Source organism: Podarcis raffonei, chromosome 1, assembly GCF_027172205.1.
Source record: "Podarcis raffonei isolate rPodRaf1 chromosome 1, rPodRaf1.pri, whole genome shotgun sequence".
Lineage (NCBI taxonomy): Eukaryota > Metazoa > Chordata > Lepidosauria > Squamata > Lacertidae > Podarcis > Podarcis raffonei.
In genome coordinates this window covers 94186294-94210900 of record NC_070602.1, presented here as the reverse complement: position 1 = coordinate 94210900, position 24607 = coordinate 94186294, and the positions used below count along the sequence as shown (strand labels likewise).

General features: G+C 42.8%; 1 protein-coding gene across 2 annotated transcripts in view; it reads right to left on the bottom strand.

Annotated features, from left to right (window-relative positions):
* CCDC93 (coiled-coil domain containing 93) overlaps positions 1 to 24204 on the bottom strand; it is a 39125-nt gene extending 14921 nt beyond the window's left edge. The window contains exons 1-12 of one of the 2 annotated variants that reach the window (XM_053405008.1): positions 24054 to 24204; positions 20215 to 20328; positions 19514 to 19608; positions 17975 to 18086; positions 15805 to 15903; positions 12984 to 13040; positions 10957 to 11057; positions 8517 to 8553; positions 7014 to 7106; positions 6136 to 6186; positions 4238 to 4324; positions 1225 to 1341 (exon numbers count right to left, since the gene is read on the bottom strand). In XM_053405008.1, coding sequence (XP_053260983.1) covers positions 1225 to 1341; positions 4238 to 4324; positions 6136 to 6186; positions 7014 to 7106; positions 8517 to 8553; positions 10957 to 11057; positions 12984 to 13040; positions 15805 to 15903; positions 17975 to 18086; positions 19514 to 19608; positions 20215 to 20328; positions 24054 to 24095 — 1005 coding nt within the window. In that variant the 5' untranslated portion in view covers positions 24096 to 24204. Of the gene's footprint in view, positions 1 to 1224; positions 1342 to 4237; positions 4325 to 6135; positions 6187 to 7013; positions 7107 to 8516; positions 8554 to 10956; positions 11058 to 12983; positions 13041 to 15804; positions 15904 to 17974; positions 18087 to 19513; positions 19609 to 20214; positions 20329 to 23623; positions 23736 to 24053 lie in introns of those variants that run through there. The other variant, XM_053405017.1, reaches the window with a different exon arrangement.
* Between the last annotated feature and the right edge of the window lie 403 nt (positions 24205 to 24607).

The window sequence follows — 24607 nt, the reverse complement described above, 5'->3', positions numbered from 1 at the left end:
ATTGTAGCTGACACCGCAGTTCATCTTTAAATAAAATTCACTGACATGATGCACAAATATTGGGAAAGCATCAGGAAATATAACTCAGGAGAACACGTATATTAGAAAAAACCAGGTTGATTCTAGGAAATTGTATTCCATTTGGCTTCCTTAAAGTACAAAAGGGGGTGGGGAGGAATGGCAGATAGAACGGAACAGAACGCAATTAAATCAGCGAATCCGCAAAGATTTTGACAGGCAAAACAATAATGTTAGCAGCAGCAGCCAAGTGAGCACCAATGTAATGTTTACAGGAGCTAAGGACTGGATTGCTCAGTTGGTAAGAGCATGGTGCCACCAAATTCTCAGGTTCAATCCCCACATGGGACAGTTGTATATTCCTGCACTGCAGGGGGTTGGACTAGAGCAGCCTTTCTCAACCTGTGGGTCCCCAGATGTTGTTGAACTACAACTCCCATCACCCCTAGCTAGCAAGGCCAGAGCTCAGGGATGATGGGAGTTGTAGTTCAACAACATCTGGGGACCCACGGGTTGAGAACCGCTGGACTAGAGGATCCTGATGGTCCCCCTTCCAACTCTTTTGATTCTATGATTTGTGGACCTTCCAGCATTTGGAAAAGAAAAAGAAAAAGAATCACAACTCCTTTGAAAGATTCTGTTAACGATGCAATTCTGTGCAGCTTTAAATGCCAACTATTTTTATTTATTTATTTCAGCAATTTATAGTACACTTAATCACGGTTGTCTCTGAGCAGTGTGCAGGAGATCCAGTACAATACAGTAAGTCTAAAATGAGTTAAAACTATAATATCAGAATGTAATTAAAAAAACCTGCTGGAATTAAGAAGCCCTAGTAGGCACTGGGAGTAGAACAGGGAGGGCACCTGTCTGACCTCAACATTTGATATTTTGACAGTGGAGAATTTAAATGCTGCCTTTGCCTGTACATAAACACAGCTCACAGCTTTAATTCGGAATTGCTGGCAGTCAGTAAGCACCTGTTGCTTCCGTAGAGACAATCAAGGAAAGTGTGCAAACTTATGTACAAACCCTACAACTTATGTGCAAAAAATCCATGTAACCAATGCTTACTAACCCAGGTTACTCATATTGTAATTCTCCTAAATGGATGCTGAAGTTATAATCTTCTCCATAAGTGCAAAGTGGCAAAGTGGTTTACAAACCCTCAAAATAAGGGAACAACAACAACAAATCCCCACATACTTCATCCAGCTGCTTGGTTTTCTGTAAGATCTGTTTGTTTAAAGATGCCACCTTCCTTCTGTGCTGCTGGGCAGCTCCAAGTCTCTCTGGACGCTCCTCTGCAGAAAGTCCTGATTGCTAGAAAAAGATGGGGCGGGGAGAGGACACAATGAATGGAACACCCCCCTCAGCACTTTGTCAGATGCACAGGAATCATTACTTGCCTAATCTGTGCATTAAGACTGCTCCATAAACCACTGGGCAGCCGCATGCAAGTGTGCAGAGGTCTGGATGCTTGCATGTCCTGCATTACAGGGAGCAAGCAAGTGTGGAAGTTGGCAGAGCTCTTCTGGAGGCAGAAATGTGAGGGGAACTGGGCATGTTCCACTTTGACCCGCAAGGCTGACTCAACACATTTCCTCCATCCTAGAAAGAGATACGGTGCTGGGAGCAAAGGGCAGGTGGATAATACTGTTAAAATTCAACAGCACATCATTATATGGGGATGGGGTGAGAATTCGCAGCATTACTTTGAATTTCAGCACCAACTTCCCAGGACTGGACTGCAGTGTTAAGTGTACTTAAGTCCCATTGAAACCAATGGGGCTGACTCTGTAGTGGGCGCTTACCGACGCCGAGCACCATGCCAAGTTTCCTACCTCTTTGTCTCTCACCCGCTTCGTAACTGGGAGCAATGTTCGCCCAGCACTGGGAATCTCCCCTGCCACTGATTGCCACTAGACTGACTTCAAAGTAAACACAGATAGACTATGCTGCAAGACTAATTCTCCCCGCACACATAAATTGACTGGAATTTAATTACTGTATTTAGCTGCTACCTCATTCTGTGTTTTATGTTCATGGAAAAATACAACAAATGCGGAAGGCAGCAATCAAGATCATTTTGATCATGATTAATATGATTATGATTATTATTTCTGTAATGCTCCTTCACCCGCAGGAGTCCAGAGCAGTCTGGTATGGTAAAAGGTAAAGGTAAAGGACCCCTGGACGGTTAAGTCCAGTCAGTAAAATACAACAGTTATCCATTTAAAAATAACAACTTTTTTGCAGTTTTTGCTGCAAGCCACTGCTCCGTGATTTATTTTTCCTTTGTACTCATAAAAAACATTCTGTTGAAAGAAGGATATAACATCTGACCTGTTAAAACAAAGTTTTGAACAATATCATCTATTTGTGCTATTTACGAACTGAAACATGAGGTATAGCAAGTAGGGCTATGGAAGACATGTGTTATAACACAACTGAAGCTTCTTGGCTCTTGCTTAAAATTGAAGTCCAAAAGGTTTCTACTAAAGTAATTTATTTTCAAAACCACACTAGATGTGTAGCAGTTTTAAGTGAGAGCCAACACATTCTGTTATCTTCAGATCATAAACATTTAGTTGAAAATTTTCTTGCATACTACAAAATTGCATTCACAGATGGATGGCAAAACCCAGGAATTCACTTGGCAAAATTGTAGCTTTTGTTTTTAAATTTGTTAATTAAAACATTCAGGAGTCGCTACGAACACCCACCTAAGTTCTTTTAAACTTGCCATTCATTTGTCAACTGAAGAGAAAAAGTAACAGATCAATGAGGCACCAGAAAATATAAACAAAGTTATCTCTATTTCAGAAAAATAAGCTTTTCAAGCATTTTAATTTTATTTTTTAAACTTATATACCACCCTTCATCTGAAGATCTCAGGGACATTTATTTCCAAAATGGCAAAACAGACTATTTAATTTTTGCAGGAGCAGGTGGTTCTGCAATTTGTAAGGTACTTTATGTGCAAGGCACTTGACCCCCTGCCCTTTTTTGCTCTCACAACTGTTGAACAACATCCCCATGCATGAAACTCTTTCCATTCCCATAACACTGTTAACTTATTAGTTATATACTGTCAAAAAGAATCCCATAAGGAGTCCCCAAGCAGTTGGTATATTTAAATCGGGGGAAATAGCCAAGATGAGAATGGTAAAGCACTTTGAACATTTTAAAACTGCTACCAAAGTTAATAACTATATTCTTTTCCCTATGAGCCTCTCGATTCAGGCTCAGATTCCAGATTCTAAGCCTAAACACTGCAACTGCATAATTCCCTCTCAATTCATGCAAGACTATGTGTATCTTTCTCCTTTTCCTCCCAAACACATCACTCACATCTTTAGATTCAAGTACAACCAGGAAAGACTGGCCTTCCTGAATTTAAGACGTAATTAAGTGACTGCTCTATAGTAACCACTAAACTCAAGGGCACACAAACACACACCATTGCTTTAAGCAATCTTCATTGTGCACTGACAGGAAATCTATTATAAAAGCCCAAAATAGCCAAGCCAGATTTTCAAAAAAACCTATAACTAGCAGAAAGGTAAGAGGAATGGGCTGAGGAAATAGATAAAGAGGAAGAAATCAGGATGGGAGGGTTTGTCTTCTTGCAAACAAAACAAAGCTTGACTCCAACAACTATGGGTGAAATTCAAATAATGCACCCCATCAGTGGAAGCCCAGGCAAGGTCCTCCACCTGAGCAATGGGGTTTATCCTCCTCTGCTCCCTCACAACTGGCCTGGGTGTGTGTGTGTGTGTGTGTGTGTGTGTGTGTGTCAGGAGGACCCCTAAAACAGCTCCCTGGTGGGGGGAAGGAGAGGGAGAATTGCTCCATCTGGTCTGACTGAATGATCAACATAGCACGACATCGAATAGCTCCATATATTACAGCTGTAAAACTTCACGCACTGTTTCATGGCGCACAAGGACGTGGGAGAAACTATTCCTCTACAAAGTCATATGCAACTTTTAGCTACTTGTTTAGAAGACACAGAGACACAGGAATCTGATTTTTATTGATGACAGCACAGATTTGTATGCCTGCACAAAGAAGCATTGGCACACCAACTAGCATCACTATTGTAGATATTGGTCTAAAGAATATATATTTTAAAACTGAAGCTTCAAAATTTGAAGACTTAATAGGCAATTGCTCAGGTATGGTTTTCTTAAAACAGTTTAAAAAAATCACCTACCTTTTCAGCATATTCAGATACTATCTGCTTGATCTCATCAGACTGAAGTCCAACTATCTGCCCTACAGTGCTTGCGGTCAGTCTGCCCTGAAAGTAGAACACAAGTCTTATGAAGGAACATGACATAGCTTTTTGAAAAAGCAGAGCAGTTTGAATTGATGTAAATGCAATGTCTCTTTCCATGAAGAAGTACCACTGTCCTCCATGAAAGCAGCAAGGCTTGGATGGAGAATAAGCAAGCAGAGCTGGCCGGGGCAGTGGGGAGATACTTGGAAGAGTGGGCATCAGCTAGCAAGCCTTTTTATCTCATCATAAAATCCATCTACAGAAGTGGGAACAGGACAACATTTGCTACCTTAGCAAGGCTTCCATGGCATTGGCTCAGTTACATCAAGTCAGAACACAAGAATTGCTGCTGCTTTGCTATGAAAGTTCCTTGCTTAAAGTATATTTGAGAGATAAGGAGCATTTTGGACTCATATCCCAAGAATGGAAGAAAGGGCTGTGTATGTAGATGAGGCACCATGCAAATGAGCCAGTTGGGAAGAGAATTTGAGTGACATCTGCTGGTCACTGAATGTAGGTAGCAGCAGCAGAAAGTTTGCATGTGTGCATAGAAGTGATAAGCATTACTATGAGTGAACGAAGACCTTGGCTTTGCTGAGGTATGTGTGCTGTGGGGCAGGGGAGCAGAAAAAAAATTGTGTACAGGATGATAGTGGACTCCATTAGAACCTAGCCAAATGAGAAGGCTCTTCAAAGGTTCCGCAGTCTTGGGAGACAGAAAAGATGAGCAAGAAGTACTTTTCTCTTACTGCTGGTGATCAAACGAATCAGAAAGTCTTCAGCAAAGATATTAAGTTATGTCTTAACAGTCTGGTTTGTTGAGAAGCTGTTAAACCAGGGGTCAGCAAAGTTACTGCGCTTTGGGCAGGTGTCTCCAGCGCTGAACGCGCAGTAGGGTGGAGGAGTGCGTGCCCATACGTGTGTACACACGCTATTTCCGGCGCACTTCCGGGTCGGAGGAGCACCGGAAATAGCTTGTGTGCATGTGCGTGCGCCTCCTCCAACCCGGATGTGCACCGGAAATAATGCTTGTGCATCTGCACAAGCTGTTTCTGGTACTCCTCCGACCCGGAAGTGGGCAGCCGCGAAGCGCAGCACAGGTAAGTTCGGCTGGCAGCAGCGGGGGTTGCTGTGGGCCAGATAAATGAGTCCCTCTGGCCTTATCCGGCCCGTGGGCCTTAGTTTGGGGACCCCTGCTTTAAACCATAGTTTCATGGTTTGTACAAAAAAGGGAACTGGGAGTTTTGGAAGTTTCATTTGTTTCTTCTTTTCACAAAGCAAGGAGTGAAAAGGCTGTGAGCTGCCGTATCTTTGCTTACAAAGCAGAGATAACTCTCCTTATACTTTTTGTAGCCAAGGACACAGCCAACAAAGGCTAAACACCTTTTGAAAAAGACCACCTTTCAAGCTTAGTAGTCTTTTCTTTGTGTCAATTTACACTGCAATGTAAGGCCTCAGGCAGCCTGACTCCATTTAACCCTATTTCACGGGTTGTGATAGCTTTCAAGTCAATCTGCAGGTGCAGGAGGAAAGAACAGGGATGTGAATAACTTTAGTTGTATATACTGCAGAGTTTGCTTGATAGGTACAGAGTACAGCTAGGCAATAAGAAATATGCATCCTTTCCTTTCTTTCTCTACTGAATTGCAGTTCGCTCCAGTTTCAATTCACAGCCCCATGAAGAAGGGAACTTTCAGATATCAGAAATCAAGATGGAGTGATATCTGGAAAGAATTTTTTTTGGCCTGTGCTACCCTGTTAATAATACCAGAGTAGTGGTTGAAATAATATTTTTCCCAAAAAAACTTTGACTAACAAACAGAACTGCTTACCTCTTCTGTTCCCATTGCAGCCATCTCAGTCATCAATGTTTTAATACGAAGCTGATAAAAAATAAAAGTGCTGAGATCAGAACAGTTGTTTCTAAACATGTAGCACATGCTTTAATTTTTTTTATAGAAAAAAATGTGACAAGTCTTGGAGGTTAGCAAGGAGGTTAACACACTTTCCCTCCCCTTTTCATACAAAACTCCTTCTCAACACTGTGATGGCAGCCTGGAAGCTACTGCAAACATGGCTCCTTAGTACATTGCCTCCACTGAAGAAAACAGCAATGGATATACACACACCCCTCTCCTTTTGCTCACTCGTTTATTCACAAACAAACATAACACAAAAAGCTGTGTAATAGTCTGAAGTCTCTGCTCCTCTACTTTGGGCAAACACAAAGCAAAAGAAAACATCATTTTCTTTAGGCCCTCACAGCATCATTCTTCTTTGAACAGTCACACTTCACTTTATTTGAAAACAGGTGCATATACCCAAGTTTATATACATGTGGTGCACCAGCTGTCAACAGCACTCACACATTTGAATGGCTGAGTTTCCATATTCGATGCAGGGTTAATCCCATTTTAAGGCACCATAAGACATTTAGAGGACAGCGGGACAAATGCAATACATAGAATAAAGCTATCTACTGAAAGGCAAGTGCACCACTAAAACTCTACCACATGCATTTTGTAGCACTATGTATCTGCACCAAACTCAATTTCAAGTAAGAGTGCATGTTGGTTCTGAGAATGCAAAATCTACATATACAAAAAGGGAAGTGGGGGAAACCTCTATACCACCAGCTTTGTTTCATTCCATGTAGTAGGAAGTGGCAACCCTGAACTGAGCCTTGTCACAAATTATCAGTGATTTCCACCTCTTCTGCAGCTTGGAGGTCATCTTCAGTGTAGGCATCAGCTTTCCCAGATGATGGAAGCCCAGCAGGCAGCAGCGTTTTCTTGTCTTCAACCTATTGAAGAAAAGGATGTTGTCTAACATTAAGAGGAAAAGTGCATCTACAAAATCACAAGGCGGGGAGGGGGGCGGAATTAAAAAAAAGGAAACGAACAACGTATGCTTTCAGAATATATTATAAGGAAAGGCTCCAGAGAGCCTTTCATGGACACATTAAAAACACACTACAGTAATAATTGAGACACAGGCATGTATCCAACACTGCTGCTCTGTTCATGCAGCAGACCTCTGCTTGTACAATTTAACTTCCCACCTCCTCTCCCCTGCAGCCCCTCCAGCACCCCCAAAATCTGCTCCAGGGGGCTGGAGGACATTGAGAGCAGATTTTGGGCATGTGCAGGAACTGAGAGGATGGAGGAAGTTTTGCCGCATGAGCAGAACTCCTCTTGCATAGCATCGGATGAAGCCCAGAAGAAGCAGAACGGTATCCTGAACAGGACCTCCTAACCTCCTTTCCCTCACAGTGGCTAAATTTTAACGAAAGCATTTGACACTTAGGCTAAAAGCATGCAAGGTCAATAAGATATGATGAAGCGTTGCAGCCATATTTTGTAGAAGTCAACAAAGGGAGTGAGATGCAGCTTTAGGAACGGCATTCTTGCTGCATGGAACTTTGGGGCCTTCGACAACATTGCAATGCATGTACATTTCTGCAAGCGGAAAATAAGCTCCATCGGCTTAATTAACTTCACTGGCAACTTTCTTGGGTGAAGTGCTCTTCGTTCTCTAATACTAATTTAACTCACATCCCCCAAAAAACCAGAGTGTAGCTTGAAATGTTAGGAAACATTTCTTTCCAACAGCGTGTGCTGAAAGTCTGCCAATCTGAAACTGCTTTGCAGGGCGCCACTGGGCTACATCATGCTTGCTAGCAGTTCCCAAGAAAATAACAATAACAGAGGGGTTTTCTTTGTTTGTTTTCTGTTGCCTGTGAATTGCTAAACTGCATTATGCTGAGTTACTTTTGTTTTAGTTTTATTGTTAGCAATGGTTTTAATGTTTACAGTGTGCCACCCTGGGATCCTTGCATGCAGGGCTAATTACAAACATTGAAAAATAAAAACAAACAAAAATAAAGACTGCTGAGCCCCTTTGTCTGGAACAGGCAGTGACAAAAGTCAAACTGGCTCTGAATTTAGCCCACAGTGAAAAGGATCACGAACAATTCTAACAATATTTCCCCACAATGTGTTGAATACAGCAGCATCAGGGTGGTGACCACAACACAGTAAGATTGGGTGGCCTAGAAAGAACAAGCAAACAAGTGGTTTTCAATATTATGAAAAATAATAATCAATTGCTGCATCACACTTTTATATATATATAAAAACCTGCTTTGGTGTCTAGTATTTTGTCCAACACACATATTTTTTCAGCTGGATTCCAGATGAAGAAACAAGCTTACCTTCTCAATTTTCCCTTGTCTGCTGAAACCATACCTCCTAGAAAAAGTAAAAAGGAACGGGGAAACAAATCAGAATATGCAGCTGGGTTCACTTTCATTGCAGAAGATGTGCTTTTGCAAACATGCCAAGACCAGCTCTCAGTGCTTTTTAGAAAAACAACAGCAGCCGCAGCAGCAGTTTGGGGTTAGTTATATTCACCATTTTATTTTGAGTGTACATTTTGTAATTTATATGCCATTAACAAGTAAACCATTTTTCCTGTTGCAACAGTGCAATTCATCATCAAAGCCTTCCCAGTGCATTCTAAACCTCTGCAGTACAGCAGGTTCCAGGGGGGCTGAAAGGGGGGAAGGAGGGGGGTTGCCTTATCGTTAATGACAGTGGTGCTCCGAGGCTTGTTGCTGAATTGCTAATGAAAGCCCGTTTTAATTCCAAGAACATTTCACTTTTGCCCCCCAAGGCATTAATCTGCCAGCCCTCCCTAGCTTTATTTGCTTTCTCTGTATATGCCCTTTCCACTGAAGTTCTAGTTTAAACATCTCCTTCTGCTGCAGCTGTATTTCACTCTCCCACTAGGGAGTAGTTCCACTGCACTCAGGCAACCAGGTTTTAATATGCTGCTACACAACCTATAAAGCAGAGGATACTGAGGAAGGCACGCTGTGCATGCCGTAAGGTCCCAGGTTCAGTCCTGGTCATCTCCAGGTTGATCTGGTGCAGGGGACCCAGTCTGAAAACCTGAACAGCCATTCCCAGCAAAAGGGAAAGTTGCAGGAAAAGGGGCTGGCTGGAGCAATTTTCTCTCCCATGAGAAAAGTTCACGACATTTGGAGCTTTTTAGATCAGGGAAAAAGCTAAGTAAGGGGCAGGGCAGGGCAGGATCTGATCTGAGGGTTCAAACACCATGCACAATGTGGCAAAAGTGGGCATGGTGATAGAGTGAGTGTTCCCCTCTTTCTCATATAACACTAGACCCCAAGGTTGTCCATTGAAGCTAACTGATGGATGGTCTACAGAAAGTCCTTCACAGTGCAGTTATAAACTGTGGCTACCAACTTTGATGGCTTTGAAAGGGGATTAGGCTTATGTTCTGTAGACTGCTATATACGGTACCAATGGCTGCTATATTTGTTGTAACTAACAAAGCCACGTAAAATCACTCTAGGCTCCATGATACTGCTGTGTTTAATCACTGCCGTCTGAGATTAGCTGGGTTCATGTGATAAAGGAGTCCTTTAAAATATTTACATATAAAGGAGCAGCAGATCAGGGAGGTAACAGCTAGGAACCTATTTTCCTGGGGAGTATGCGAAAAGAGTGGAAGTTGGGATTTTTTTCCTATGCACTCTTCTCTCTCACCCCCTAGCCCCTAGAGAAAACTGTGACTTTTGCGCTGAGAAAAAAAGACAGTCCCCGTGAACATTAATTTAACAATGCTGTTAAATACCAAATGTGGAAGACATGTTAACGTGAAAGATGCAAATTCAAGTGCCAAGAGCCAACTGGAAGGGGAGGGGGATCCACACCACACGTACACAGGAGGAAAAATACTCACAAGAAATAACCAGTGATACTAAAGAAGGGGGATAGGAAAACAAAAAGATGAAGAACTTGAAAAGCGATCTGGCTTGCCATAGGGAGGAGAAGACACACTTAGGCCACAGTTTCAAACACACTTTGGCTTATTGTAGTGTGCAAACCACCTGTATGACTAAAGAACTGCAGTGGAAAAGCTAGTGAATCAAAATGTCAATACATTTTATATTATAACCATTTCACCAGTTATTTGTGGCAAGCAACATATTGCTTTTGTGCTCTGTACACACTTAGATTATTCCAGGAAATCTGCTGTCACTAACCCAGAGTCTTTGACACTTAAATGTGTTGTGGAGCAACATTTCCCCCCAAGAACTTGAGCAGAGGGCATGATTAATTACATTACCACCCTGTCTTTCTTCCAAGCTCAAGATGGCATACGTGATTAGCACCCCCCACCCCCATCATGAACCTAGCATGGAGCATAGAGGGCTTTAGCCTTTTCCTTCCCAATCAGGATCAGGGCCCCTGCAACTCCATAGCCAACGAAGGCTCCATCTAAACATATGGGGCCTTTGCTGGTGGTGCAAACTGCCCCTAGTGAGAATGGGTGGCAAAAGATTAAAAGCTCCCCTACCCCTCACTGTACAGTTCCGGAATGGGTCCCCTAGCCTGATAATTTGCAAAAAAAGAGAAACAGCAGCAACAGCAAAGCTACACTATTAGCATCCCTTCTTAGTTGGCCCCTAGAATACATTTAAGGTTCTCCTGCATCTGCCTACAGGGAAGAGAGAGCCACAGCATGCTGTCTTTCAGATCTTTTGTCTGCCATTATTGGAATCCTTCAGATGCCCCCAAGAAATCCTGGGTTCCCTGGAACACACTTTAACAAAACGAATATACCTGCCATATTCCAGAAGCGTAGCATGAACTTTAGACTCCTCGTCGACTAACTTTTCTGCTCCTGCTCGTCGCTGGTATTTCCTTTGTGGCTTGTAAACTTCCTGAAAGCCAACAAAATGAGCATAAACATGTGTCAAACTACAAATGGTCAGTAAGCAATCCAATGTCAACATTCTTTCTCCATAGAAACCTCCTACCTGGACCTTCTCAGGGCTTTTGTGGCTCCATAATACAACACAACACAGTCTGTCATAACATAATATCCTTCACTGGCTGCTCATTGACCTAGACTCACCCCTCCCCCTCCCTTTTGCACTTTCCTAGCTTATTATTACTATTATTAAGAACATGGCTACTCCAGAACATATGAATCTATTCAACCTGATCTCAGACATATCTGCAAAACATCTTAAACAAAGTAAGGGGGAAAAATACTATGCATAATTAAAGAGATGATTAATTCCGAGTCACTGCGGTTAGTGTTCATGCATTCCACTTCTAGCCTCTTATTGAATAATTATGCTTAATTACTACTCTCTTCATTATGGCTACTTTAGCCAGTCACATAGGAAAAGAAAATCGATTTAAGATAATTGGGGTGGTGGTAAGAATGTGCAAGAAAAAAAAGTTGCTGAACTAAGTTCAAGGAAATCCCCCCCCCCTCCATTGAAGCAATGTTTCAATACAGCCAAGTAGTTCTTGTACACGGCTACAGTTAAAAAGAAAGAAGCATCAATGCCAGACACCCTTTGTTAAGAAGAACTCTCGGAAAAAGCAGTGCCTTCAGATGACACTCCACACTTTCTTCCAGACACAATGACAAAGGCAGTTTACTCTCCCTGAGATACAATGACAAACGAGATCATTGTTTCCACGACTTGGCTTCTCTACTCTGTTGACTCTGCCAGAGGAAGATATGTCAAGAGCTTTTTACCCTCCTTCCTTTTTTCTTTTAAAAATGTTTTGATCAATGTTGGCAGTTTTGCAAGTGGGAAATCTTTTTCAACTATAGCACATCAGTTGAGATGCAACGGAATCCGTTCAAACTCCCACGTTTCCGAATTCACAGCAGCGCAACGTTCTGTTTTGTGTGGCGTTTTAAAAGTGACATTGCGCCGGACAAAGAGAGACAAGGGAAGGAATACACAGAGCTGGTATTCAAAAGATGAGCACAATGGGATATCAATCTATCAAGCCTCCAAGAGCCACATGTCAACTCCAACTAAAATTAATATGGTATTATAATGGAGCAATGCAATCTATAGGAACAGAGAAATAAAATCCTGACACAGTAAACCCTCTGTAGGTAGGAAAGGAGCTGATTTATTGCACAACACTGTACACATTTTCCTATGCAGCAGAGTTGCAATGTTTAATGGTGTTCCTGATGATTTCGGCAGGTTTTTTTTTTACATACGGTAAATAAACACATATTTATACAAAAATATACATATATTCAATGTGGCTTATCCTCTAGTTAATGTGTCCAAGAATGCAGCTTTAAAATATTGTGTTTCTGACTCAACTTGCACCTGACTCAAATACAGACTCTAACTAGGGCTGCCACTTGTACTAACCTAGCAGAGAGAGTCATTTGAGGGCTGTATATGCCAAAGTGCTGGGATTGTTGTTGGCATTCCACAACTTGACCAGAAAATTCTCATTTAGTGTGTTACCAATGATGTGGGATGAAACATTTTCTAGCCCCCTCCCCACCGCCATGAACCCCAGGGGAGATCAATTTCTAAAAATGCATTCTTTTATAAAAACTAACTAGGAATGTAGTGAATGGATACCACAATGGATAAAACTGAGCACCTTTGAAGTTGCAATTCATTTGAAGAAAAGTTACTATCCCCAGGAAGCAGGTATGCAGATATATCATACAAACATGGTCTATGCATCTTGAAAAGGGAAGGGGGAGTAAATTAAAGCCAAAATATATACATAATCAAAACAAAGCTAAATCCAATTATTATTTATTTGTAAATTTTCTGAAAACCCACACTGCTGAATGCCACACTTACAGAGATTTCACTAACTGCTTTGACAGACTTTTCTTTTCTTTGCATGAAGCCATCATCCTGCAAAGCAATTTAGATAGCTTTAAATACCAGCATACAAACATATTTAAACTCAACAGTGTCAACAAAGATTGGCCAGTTGTTGTGTCAACTTGTCCAAAGCTGTGATGTTAAAATGTACCAAAAAATACAACTAATCCTTCAGCAGAATACAAGTAATCAAGGGCCATGTACACACTTCAGAAGGCCCGACAGATTTTTACAAATATGTTTTAAGCTGGTGAAGAAAACTGACTAATGTAGGTTCCAGCCTAATCTCATGTTACACAGCTAGGAGGCTACCACTGACAAAGTCCTATTCCAAGTTTGGGAACTCAAGGCTTTGTTTGATGACCATACCAAGCTGGCAGACTTCAGATAACAGGAAGGAATATATCAGGAGGCACACACCTTCAGGTAGCTGGGTATTAATTTGCTTACATATTTACATTATCATCATCATCAATATTATTTTATTTATACCCTATCCATCTGGCTGGGTTTCCCCAGCCACTCTGGGTGGCTTACAGCATCTCTAAAAACATAACAAAAACATCAAGCATTAAAAGCCTCCCGATACAGGGCTACCTTCAGATGTCTTCTAAAAGTTGTGTAACTCTTTATCTCCTTGACATCTGAAGGGAGGATGTTCCACGGGGAGGCTGCCACTACTGTGAAGGCCCTCTGCCTGGTTCCCTGTAACTTCGCTTCTTGCAGTGAGGGAACCAGAAGACCCTTGGAGGAGGATGCTCCTTCAGGTATACTGGGGTGAGGCTGTTTAGGGATTTAAAGGTCAGCACCAACACTTTGAATTGTGTTCGGAAACGTACTGGGAACCTGTGAAGATCCTTTAGGACTGGTGTTATATGGTCCCGGCGGCATCTCGCAGTCACCAGTCTAGCGGATGCATTCTGGATTAATTGTAGTTTCTGAGTCACCTTCAAAGGTAGACTAACCTAGAGCACATTGCAGTAGTCCAAGCAGGAGATAACCAGGGCATGCACTACTCTGGTGAGACAGTCCATGGGCAGGTAGGGTCTTAGCCCATATACCAGGTGGATCTGGTAGACAGCTGCCCTGGACACAGAACTGACCTGAGCCTCCATGGACAGCACTTTGAATTGGACATGGTAGCAAATAATCAGTGCAGATCTTTCTGTGGCAATCAATACCCAGTTGCCACATTTTGCACCTGCTATAATCTCTAAACGGTCTTCAAGGTCAGCCCCATGTAGAGCATATTTGTTGTTTAGTCGTTTAGTCGTGTCCGACTCTTCGTGAACCCATGGACCAGAGCATGCCAGGCACTTCTGTCTTCCACTGCCTCCCGCAGTTTGGTCAAACTCATGCTGGTAGCTTCGAAGACACTATCCAACCATCTCGTTCTCTGTCGTCCCCTTCTCCTTGTGCCCTCCATCTTTCCCAACATCAGGGTCTTTTCCAGTGAGTCTTCTCTTCTCATGAGGTGGCCAAAGTATTGGAGCCTCAGCTTCACGATCTGTCCTTCCAGTGAGCACTCAGGGCTGATTTCCTTAAGAATGGATACGTTTGATCTTCTTGCAGCCCATGGGACTCTCAAGAGTCTCCTCCAGCACCATAATTCAAAAGCATCAATTCTTCGGCGATCAGCCTTCTTTATGGTCCAGCTCTCACTTCCATACATCACTACTGGGAAAACCATGGCTTGATCTATACGGACCTTTGTTGGCAAGGTGATGTCTCTGCTTTGTAGAGCATATTACAAAAGTCTAATTGGGAAATTACTAAAGCATGGATTACTGTGGTCAGATTACTTCAATCCAGGAATGGCTGTGGCTGAAGAACCGACCAGAGCTGGAAACAGGTACTCTGCGCCTCTGCAGCAACTTTTAAAGGTGGGAACCAGGAATAGCCTCAGGCTACATAAACCACACTACTGAAGCTGCAATCCTACCTAATTTACCTAGGACTAAGCTCCACAATGCAATTTACATCTTAGACATATGGTGTTAATAGTAAAACATTAGCAGGAACTTGGCCCATCAGATAGAAAAATTCAGAGTATCTTCCAGCACTGACACCTTTAACATCATTTTCCATTTATTGACAAATGAGGCAGAGAAAGATGCTCACTAGTTTGCAGCTGCACAAGTAATGAAAGGCACCAACATACACAGGGAGATGCAAGAATCGTAAGTTGAACTTTCAACAACGTGGGTGAAAACCCCCAAAACACAGCCTTAAAAAAAAATGAACTATTTTATTTCAGTGGACAGCTGTCATGTTAAGGTATAGCATTATCAACTGCCAATCACCTTTTAATCATAGAGAAATAATACACCTGGACTTTCCTTCTCAAGGAATGGCTCATTCTGCACTAAGAATAGATGGGCAACGTATTTTTAAGAATGGGAAATGTTTTGGTGCTTGCACAGTGTAGGTTTGTGTTGCCACTGCACAAACATATTCAAATACAATTTTGTGAAAAAGATCTTACAAGAAAAAAGTGACTTGTGTCAAGAACAGCTTCCCAGAGCATCCGATGAATGCACTTGGATGCACTGCAAATTCATCTACCTTTTTTGATGCGCAACTGGGCATTTAATACTTAAGGATTTGGACTGAATTACTCTACTCATATTTTCTGCTCCAGTGCCAGCTCATAACGTATGATCTATCCGCTTATGTCCTAAAACCTATGAGCCAAATCAGCTGGTGCAGGTTTGCATCAATCCTATCCATTTTAGAGATGGTTAAAAGAATCACTTCTAGTTCTGAATTACAAAAGACGCAGCCAAACATTTACCTCTGGCAGACTGTGTGTCTTCTGAAACTGAGATATAGAATATGAGCGGATGTAATCTCCCATTTCTTCACGGGTTTCTATTGCACGTTTCACAAGCCACTGGGAGAAAAGAAAAAGGGAAACCATCGGCATTAAAGCAACGCCTTGGATGGATATATACTCAGGACAGACTTGGATATCAAAAATGGAATAAAAAATAAGGAAAATCAACACTCTATAAACAAAGGGTTACACTTATTACAGCTACTTACCTTTCATATTTTGAAACATTTAGACACTGAACATGGCCATCAGTGCATGTTCATCATCTGAACCAAGAAACAGAAAACCCACTGAGTCTCAGCGTGACATAAAAGATTAGTGTGTCTGACTGAGACTAGATTCAGCTAAGCGTTACACAGAATAAAACCACTGAAATTAAAGGACATAGTTATGTTGGGTTCATTAATTTCAATAGGTCTACTTCAAGTAAAACTCAGTTGAATTTAAATTTAAATTTCTGGCCAGGATTTAAATTTCTGGCCAGCTGTTGTGGCTGATGTTGACCCAGCCACTCCCTTTCAACTCAGCCTACCACATAGGGTTATTAGGAGGCTAAACATGTTGAAAGAACACAAATATGATGGAAGACAGGTTAGGCCCTTGTTTTTCTCACTGGTGATATTTCTGGCATGTTTCACTCAGCCTTTGCTGTGCTTTTCCTCTGAAAGTGTGAGTTAATCTGTTCTTCATGAGTCCAACTCTGCCTCACAGGGACTAAAGGCAGGAGTGGCCAATATGCCGTCCTTCTGATGCTCCCAACATTGTCAGCCAGTATGGTCAATACTTTGGATGATGTGAGCTATAGTCCAGCAACATCTGGAGACACCTGGACTGGGCTGTATGAAACTCCAATTCCTGCTTTTCCATGACCATATCACAAAGGTGCATAGCAGCAAAACCTGAGTAGTCACAAACGACAATCTGCAGGCCCAGATCGGATGTGTCACTTGTTTATCAGGTTGCCCGAAGACTTAGCATGCCAATGGACATAACACAGTACTGGTGCACAGGCACAAGGCTTGGGACGTGTGACCTAAAGGAAAATCTTAACTCATGTTGTCATTGTAGATCAGGAGTCGGCAACTAGAAATCTCAGGCTAAGTTCAGCTCCTATTTGGTGCAACCAGGTCGTTGCTGCACTTAGTTGAAAAATACAGAAACAAACAAAGGCCATGGAAGAGTAGCAGGTGCTGGCCTCATTCTGGCTATCAACCTACTTCTCCGCACTTTGTCAAACTGACAACCAGGCAAAAATAGTTGCTGCCTTGCTCTTACATCTGCAGCTCTCAACTCTACTTTGGTGTGTGTGTGTGGGGGGGGGGAACCCATGCTCTCTATTTAAGCAGCCAGCTTTCCAGGCAAAGAACTCATCCCTGTTCACTTGCAACAGAAACACCTTCCTGGCTTGGTTTGGCTGAAACGTCAATTTTGCAAATGACGTTCCAAGACAGAGAAAAGCAAGCACATATAAAACTATAAAGCAACAGTATTCCCATTTACATGGGCAATAGCAAACCATTTGAACACTCCGAGTCTTGCTAATAATTGACTCAAATTTGGAAATGGGTTAAATGCTTTGAATTATTTTTATTTCACAGAAGGTGGTATAGAAACGATTACATAAAAGACTCTGAGATCCCAAGTTAAACACTAGGTTTAGAAGATGCCTCTAACTTGCTCCTTGTTCAGGATCTAATCAGAGACAGAACTATGCTTCCAATACAGTCTCTGCAAGCAACAGCGATGCAGTATCTCTTTCCATACACTTTTTGGTTACAGGAAATGCTGCAAGGCTACAAAAGGGATTAATCAATGGTGCAGGGATGGGGAATGGGTAGCCACCTAGATGTTGCTAGACTCCCATCATTCCTGACCAATGGTAACACTAGCTAGGGCTGAAGGGAGCTTTGAGCCCCACAGCATCTAAAGGGCCTCCTACCCACATTAGTGGAACCATTTGTTTATGATTAGGAACACACATTCTACTTGGTTGTTTCCTGATCAAAACCATGCCCCAGTGGCTATTAGAGTTGCAGGGAAGAGAGAAAGAGGGTTACAATATGGTTTTTCATCAGCAGGCCTACTATACGGAGCTGTTGGGGGGAGCAACTTTTCAAGGAGCACCTACCTGCACAACAGGAAATATGTGGATGAAATCCAATCCCTGTATTTGATGAGGCTCCAAGCGATGAGGGCATTTCATTCTCGGCAAGACGGATACAATTTTCTCAGTCAAGGCACTGGAAAGAAGGTGAAGGATGACAGACCTTAAGGTGAAACTTGGTGGAAGCAAAGCCTTAACTAGCCTGAAACTGCCCTCTAGTGGCTGAAATAAAATATTAGATTTTAAAAAGTGAATACACAAGCAATTTAGAACTGTGCTGATAAATGCTGATCTGTAGGACTGGAGGCACTTCTTTTTTAAAAATCATCTTTAGACAAGCTTGCAAACTCTTATTAAAAACTGAGAAAAAATTCAAGGTTGTTGTTTCTTTTATAAACCTGTTGTTAAAAGCTTCTTATCAAACAATCAATCTTTACTTCATAAAATGTTTTCAGTTTCAGTCCAGGGAATGGTCTGTGATTTCCTTATTCTAGAATGAAGCTAAGCAAGTGTGAATTCGATCCAGTGCGCCAATGGGATGCACATCTAATCAGTTCTGAGCTTCCCAAGGTAGCGCATGGTAAAGTAACAACAGTTTAAGACATTCATGTGTTAATAGAAACACTCTACAGCCATACCTTGGTTTTGGAACAGTTTAGTTCCTGAACGTTTTGGCTCCCGAACGCTGCAAACCAGGAAGTGACTGTTCCGGTTTGCGAACTATTTTTGGAAGCTGAACGTCCGACGGGGCTTCCAATTGGCTGCAGGAGCTTCCTGCAGCCAATCAGAAGTTGCAATTTGGTTTCTGAACATTTTGGAAGTCAAATGGACTTCCGGAACGGATTCCGTTCTACTTCCAAGGTACGACTGTAATTGTCACTGTTTTATTTAAAAGTCCTAACATTTAAATAGTGCAAAAAGAAGGAGGAGGCAGCAGACAGTAAGTGTGGGCTTCTACATGTTCCTGCTGTACTTAAACATTTCACTTTATTTTCATGGCTGCTTTCAGGCTTAGGATGAGAAGAGATTTTATTACTGGGAGGGCACATCAGCGGCAGTAAGACCAAAAAATAGAGAGCACAACAGATTTGAAGGACCGCCTCTCTCCATATGAACCAAACCAGACCCTGCAAGCATTCTCTGAGGCCCTTCTTCGTGTGCCTCCTTCATAAGATGTCAAGAGAGTGGCAATATGAGAACAGGTCTTTTCCGCAGTGGCTTCGTGCTTGTGGAATGCTCTTTCCAGGGAGCTTTGGCTGGTTCCTTCATTACATATCTTTAGGCACCAGGCAAAAACATTTCTCTTCTCCCAGGCCTTTGGCTAATTAAACAAACGACGGCCTTTTAAATTGCAGTTTATTGTTAGTTATAATGGTATGCAAGTTTTGTGTTTTTATATTGTAAACCACCCTGTGATGAAGGGTGGTATAGAAATTCAATACATCATAATAATTCTTAAGGCTCAGGTGACCACTTATGCAAGCTTCAATTACAAATATGACTGGTACTGAACACATCACACCACTGGAAAGAAAGATCCCTTTCTGGCAAGCTCCCACTTACATTTTTTGGCCGATGGTAGAGTTTTCCTGAAACAGTAAGTCCACATCAATGTCGAAACTGCATGTTGTGATGCACCACATCATGCCACCTACCACCTAGAACAAGGCAAGCACACTTGTTTTATCCCTCGCAGATGTTTGGTGGAAGAACGCAGAAGTTACACAGAAGCATCTTGTGCATTTATTTAAAAATGAAACACAAAAGATAGCCCCCCCCATGTCACATTTTCACGATGGCTATGTTCTGCCTCCAGTGTCAGCTGGAGGTAGTATTGCTTCTGAATACCAGTTCCTGGCAGTACTCTTGGGCACTGTATAGGGGCTTCCACTCACACTGGGCAATCCTCTCCATCACCCACAGAACCCCACAAAATCGGCCTGGGGTGGTCAGGGGAACCTCCAAACAGTAAACATCTGGAGGAGAGGGAGGTTTATTCCCTCCGGCAAGCAACAATGCTTATGCTGATTGCACATTCTGTCCGTTTTTGAACTATTTTAGCTGCTTTTATGGTATCTTTGCAAATTGCATTGAGACACATATAAAAAGAGATTCATTTTTATTAAAAAAAACCTTTAAAATTGCACTCTTAATTCACAACCATCTGGATAACATTTGTACTCGTCTGTACAAATTAGCCCTTGCTGATTTTTTTTTTTTTACCAATTAAAGCATGCCTTGTGCATAATTTGTTACACTCTCACCTTGTCAAAGGGGGACAGCCCTTTAATTCTTGCCCTGAAGTATCCAGCTGCCACCAGCAGCTCTAAGATTTCACTCAGCTTAATACTTTGCTCTTCATCTTCACGGGTTTCAACCTAGAAGAGATAGTAAACTGATTCTATGTTCAAAAAAACAAAACCATGTTCTTCTAAGTGTACACACTATAAATTTCTTGCAAAATATTTCCTTTTAGTAGACACACTGTTGACTACATTGTAAAACAGTTTTAACACTTTTATAGCCGGTTCCGTCCTGCGGAAATGGCTATAAAAATATCAATGCACATAGCCCCAAAGAATCCTGCAAAAACAAGATGGTAGAAGTCTGGTGTATGAAAACTGTTCAACTATTGCACAGGTTTTTCCTCCAGTAGTATATGCTGAGATTTCTGATTCTGTCAGACAAAAGAATAATGAAGTAACCAATGCTCCTCAACTCAAGGAAGACAGGCACATTTGTCACTTATAAAGACAATACAACCAAGTTCCCAAATTCTTTAACAAAACATTCTAAAACTTCTACAGCTTAGCCCAACCATTACATTTCTAATACCACCATTGCAGTGTGGCGTTACTGATGTTTACAATGTTTTATATCTCTTGAGCTATTTGGTATTTTTTCAGAGTCCTGAATCTTGGTGCTTGAGGGAAAGTTCCACTGAACTAATAAGAGTCCTTGCATTAGCTTCTGCTAGCTCACCAGCTCTAAGAAATGTAAAGTTTGAACCAAAGTTGTTATTATCATGTGTTTTGAGGCACTTCTGACAGAAGCCCTTGCACTAATGAAGATCAGATGAATTTGGCTGATAAAACAGCCATGTCATTTGGAGAGAGAGGGAAATACCATCTTAAAACACAAAATTATGTGCAATTTATGAAAGTTTTATTGTGTTTTTAATATTCTGTTAGAAGGTGCTCAGAGTGGCTAGGGCAACCAAGTCAGATTGGTGGCATACAATTATTATTATTAGTAGTAGTGGTAGAAAAAAATGCATGTACAGTGGTACCTCGGGTTGCATATGCTTCAAGTACCCAGGTAACCCAGAAATATTACCTCGGGTTAAGAACTTTGCTTCAGGATGAGAACAGAAATCATACTCCGGTGGCACGGTAGCAGCGGGAGGCCCCATTAGCTAAAATGGTGCTTCAGGTTAAGAACAGTTTCAGATTAAGAATGGACCTCTGCAATGAATTACCGTATTTTTCGGCCCATAGGATGCACCTTTTCCCCTCCAGAAATGAAGGGGAAATGTGTGTGCGTCCTATGGGGCAAATGCAGGCTTTCACTGAAGCCTGGAGAGCGAGAGGGGTCGGCGCGCACCGACCCCTCTGGCTCTCCAGGCTTCGCGCAGATCTCCGCAAGGCGCGGGAGCCCGGCGCTGGGCTCCCACGGCTTGCGGAGAGTTGCCTGTTCTGGGGGCTGGGGTTGGGGGAAGGCTTGGGCTTCCCCCGCCCCAGCCCCGTGCCTGGGAAAAAAAAAATAATAATCCCCCTCTTTATTTCCCCCCCCCCCAAAAAACTAGGTGCGCCTTATGGGACGGTGCGTCCTGTAGGGCGAAAAATACGGTAAGTACGTAACCAGAGGTACCGCTGTAGTAAACATCATATCCACTTCAGACCGGTGCTGATGTTACAAGTTGGTCTATATTTGCGTACAAGCTGGATGCTTGCAAAGGTCACAAAGCCATGCTATTCATACATCATAACAGACAGCCCTCCAGATGTTGTTGAATGACGAGTCCCACCAGTCCCAGCCAGAACAGTCAATGGTCAAGGATGATGGGAACTGTAGTCTTTGAAGAGGAAGAAAATCTGTAGAGCTCCACAGTGACTCCCCCTGTATTACAATACAGAGCTGTACTTTGACAGAGTTAAAAAAATGTGTATGTTGGTAGACATGCAGCTCCACGTATGTGTATGTTGGTACTAAAGCACATTATGGGAGTAACCTTCTAGAGAAAGTGTCTCTCTGCTGCCACTCCCCGCATCACTCAGAACCTGTGAGATGTTCTTCAAAAGGATGACAAGCAACTACAGTCCTGGGACCAAGTAACTACTGAACACAGTGGGCCTCATTTCTCAGAAACCATGCATAGGATTGCTCTGCTAGACAAAAAGCAGAACTTTACTTCTAACAATGATTTACTGTTTTTAATTAATGTTTTTCTATGTTTTTATCAGTTATCATTTTATATGTAAGCTGCCTCGAGTCACATCAGAGTACAAATAAATTTGTTATAATAACAACTTTTACCTTCTAGATGTGGTGCAACATTGTGGACTGTCCGTTCACAGTACGACATATAACTGTTCTATAGAAAATGCTCACAGAAAACACAGCTAGTTCTCTGTGACAAACATTTACCATTACCGATTTCTGAACAGCAAAGGAAATGTGGTATTTCATTCCCCCACTCCCACCTCCAAAGGATCCACAGGGTATTTCAAGCGCAAGACATTACACTCAGGGAAATATTCTCTGGAACAGAGAATATGCAACTCCAAGCAGCCTCCTATCCTCTGGGTACACCATGGGAGTTTGAAGGAGAGTTTTATTTCAATCTGCACTCACCCAAATGAAGCTGATGTACTGCCTGTCAATACAGTAAGCCTGCAAACTTACATGCATTTAACTTGCTTGCATTCAGCCACTGGTTCCTTCCCAACCTTTTTTTGGCCATGCCCCACCTAAGCATCTGTAAAAACCTGATTGCCCCCCCCCCGGAGCGCTACTACCCCTGAATGCGCCCAGTGTATTTTCTGTTTAGACAAACTTTTCTGTTTAGATAACCTCTCCATTGTCACCGCTGTGTGTGCATTCTGATTTTAATTTTTAAAATATGTATGTCACAATACAGTAGTACCTCGGGTTAAGTACTTAATTCGTTCCGGAGGTCCGTTCTTAGCCTGAAACTGTTCTTAGCCTGAAGCAACACTTTAGCTAATGGGGCCTCCCGCTGCTGCCGCGCAATTTCTGTTCTCATCCTGAAGCAAAGTTCTTAACCCGAGGTAATATTTCTGGGTTAGCGGAGTCTGTAACCTGAAGCGTATGTAACCTGAAGCGTATGGAGCCCAAGGTACCACTGTATATATTTATATACTGTATATGAGGCCCCTAGAACCACAAGAAATGCAAAAAATTCACTGTTAGCAACTCATTCTCGAATTGCCCCCCTTAAAAATTGAATTGCCCCCTGTGGGGCGTGTGCCCCACGCTGGGAACCACTGCATTCTGCTTTATGCATGTGGTAAAAAAAAATATAGATGAATAAAAAGTGCACAAAGGGGACGGGGCATTCAGGGGAAATTTACTTTGGTAATCCCACTGTCCACTGAACCCATATGCGATTTTGACTTTAGGCGTGATCCCTCGCGTAAATTGAGGGCTTACTGAACTAAGCACCCGCCCAGGAAGACATCTGAGGTAATAGCAATGATGAGCGCCTTGAGCATGTGCAGAGTGTGACACTGGCCCAGCAATTTATCCCCTCGCTGAGTTCTCCTCCCCGTCATACAAACAAACACCGGTCCCAGGACTAACGTTTCCTGGAGAAGCCTGCGCCCCTGGCTGCGCTTATCCTATATACACGCTTCCTTCCCCAGAAGCGAACCTCGACGTGTTCGGGGCGCGTTTCTTGCAAGGCAACAGGACTTGCGGGCTCGCCTTGCAAAGCAAGCGCTGCCCGGAAAGCTCCCGCCCCCAAGAGCGCTATGGGGAACGGCAGCCCATAGACAAAAGCGGGGCAGGGAAGCGCCACCCGCAAGGGAAAGGCCAGCCTGCCCTGCGAGAGGGAAACACAGCCCCGCCGCTTCAGCCTTACCTCCTGAGGAGGCTGGTGCTCCTGCCCTCTGACGGCGCCCATGCCAGGTTCTCGACTCCCAGCCCGCTAATATTCCGCAGCGCGCAAAGGCTACAAAACGCGTTTCTCCTTCCGCAAACTTGCCCTCTCCCCTTTCCCGCTCATTGGTTTGTTCCGCCAGCAACCCAGCTCCGCCCCTCATCCGTACTACGGCACGCAGCATAACGCAGACCGTTCCATTTTGTAAAAAAAGGGGGGGGAATGGGGGAAGAGTGAGCACAGACCACTCATGTGACTTGCCTGGAACGGAAGACGGGGAGCGGGCGGCGTCGTGGTTCATCCGAGCGGGGCCGGTCTCCGAGCAGCATTCCCGGGAAGTGATCGTCTGCATGGAGCTCTGCGGGTGTCACTGCAGAGCGAGGCTCCCCGGATTTGAGCAAGAAGCATTGCGGCATAATGCTTCCGTGCACTGCATTTGAAAACTTTAAGCCACGGTGAAGCGGAGATGTGTCCATTGGATAACGTTTGAAGGAATTGGTTTATTAAATTTGTTAGTCGCTTGTCACCCAAAGGTC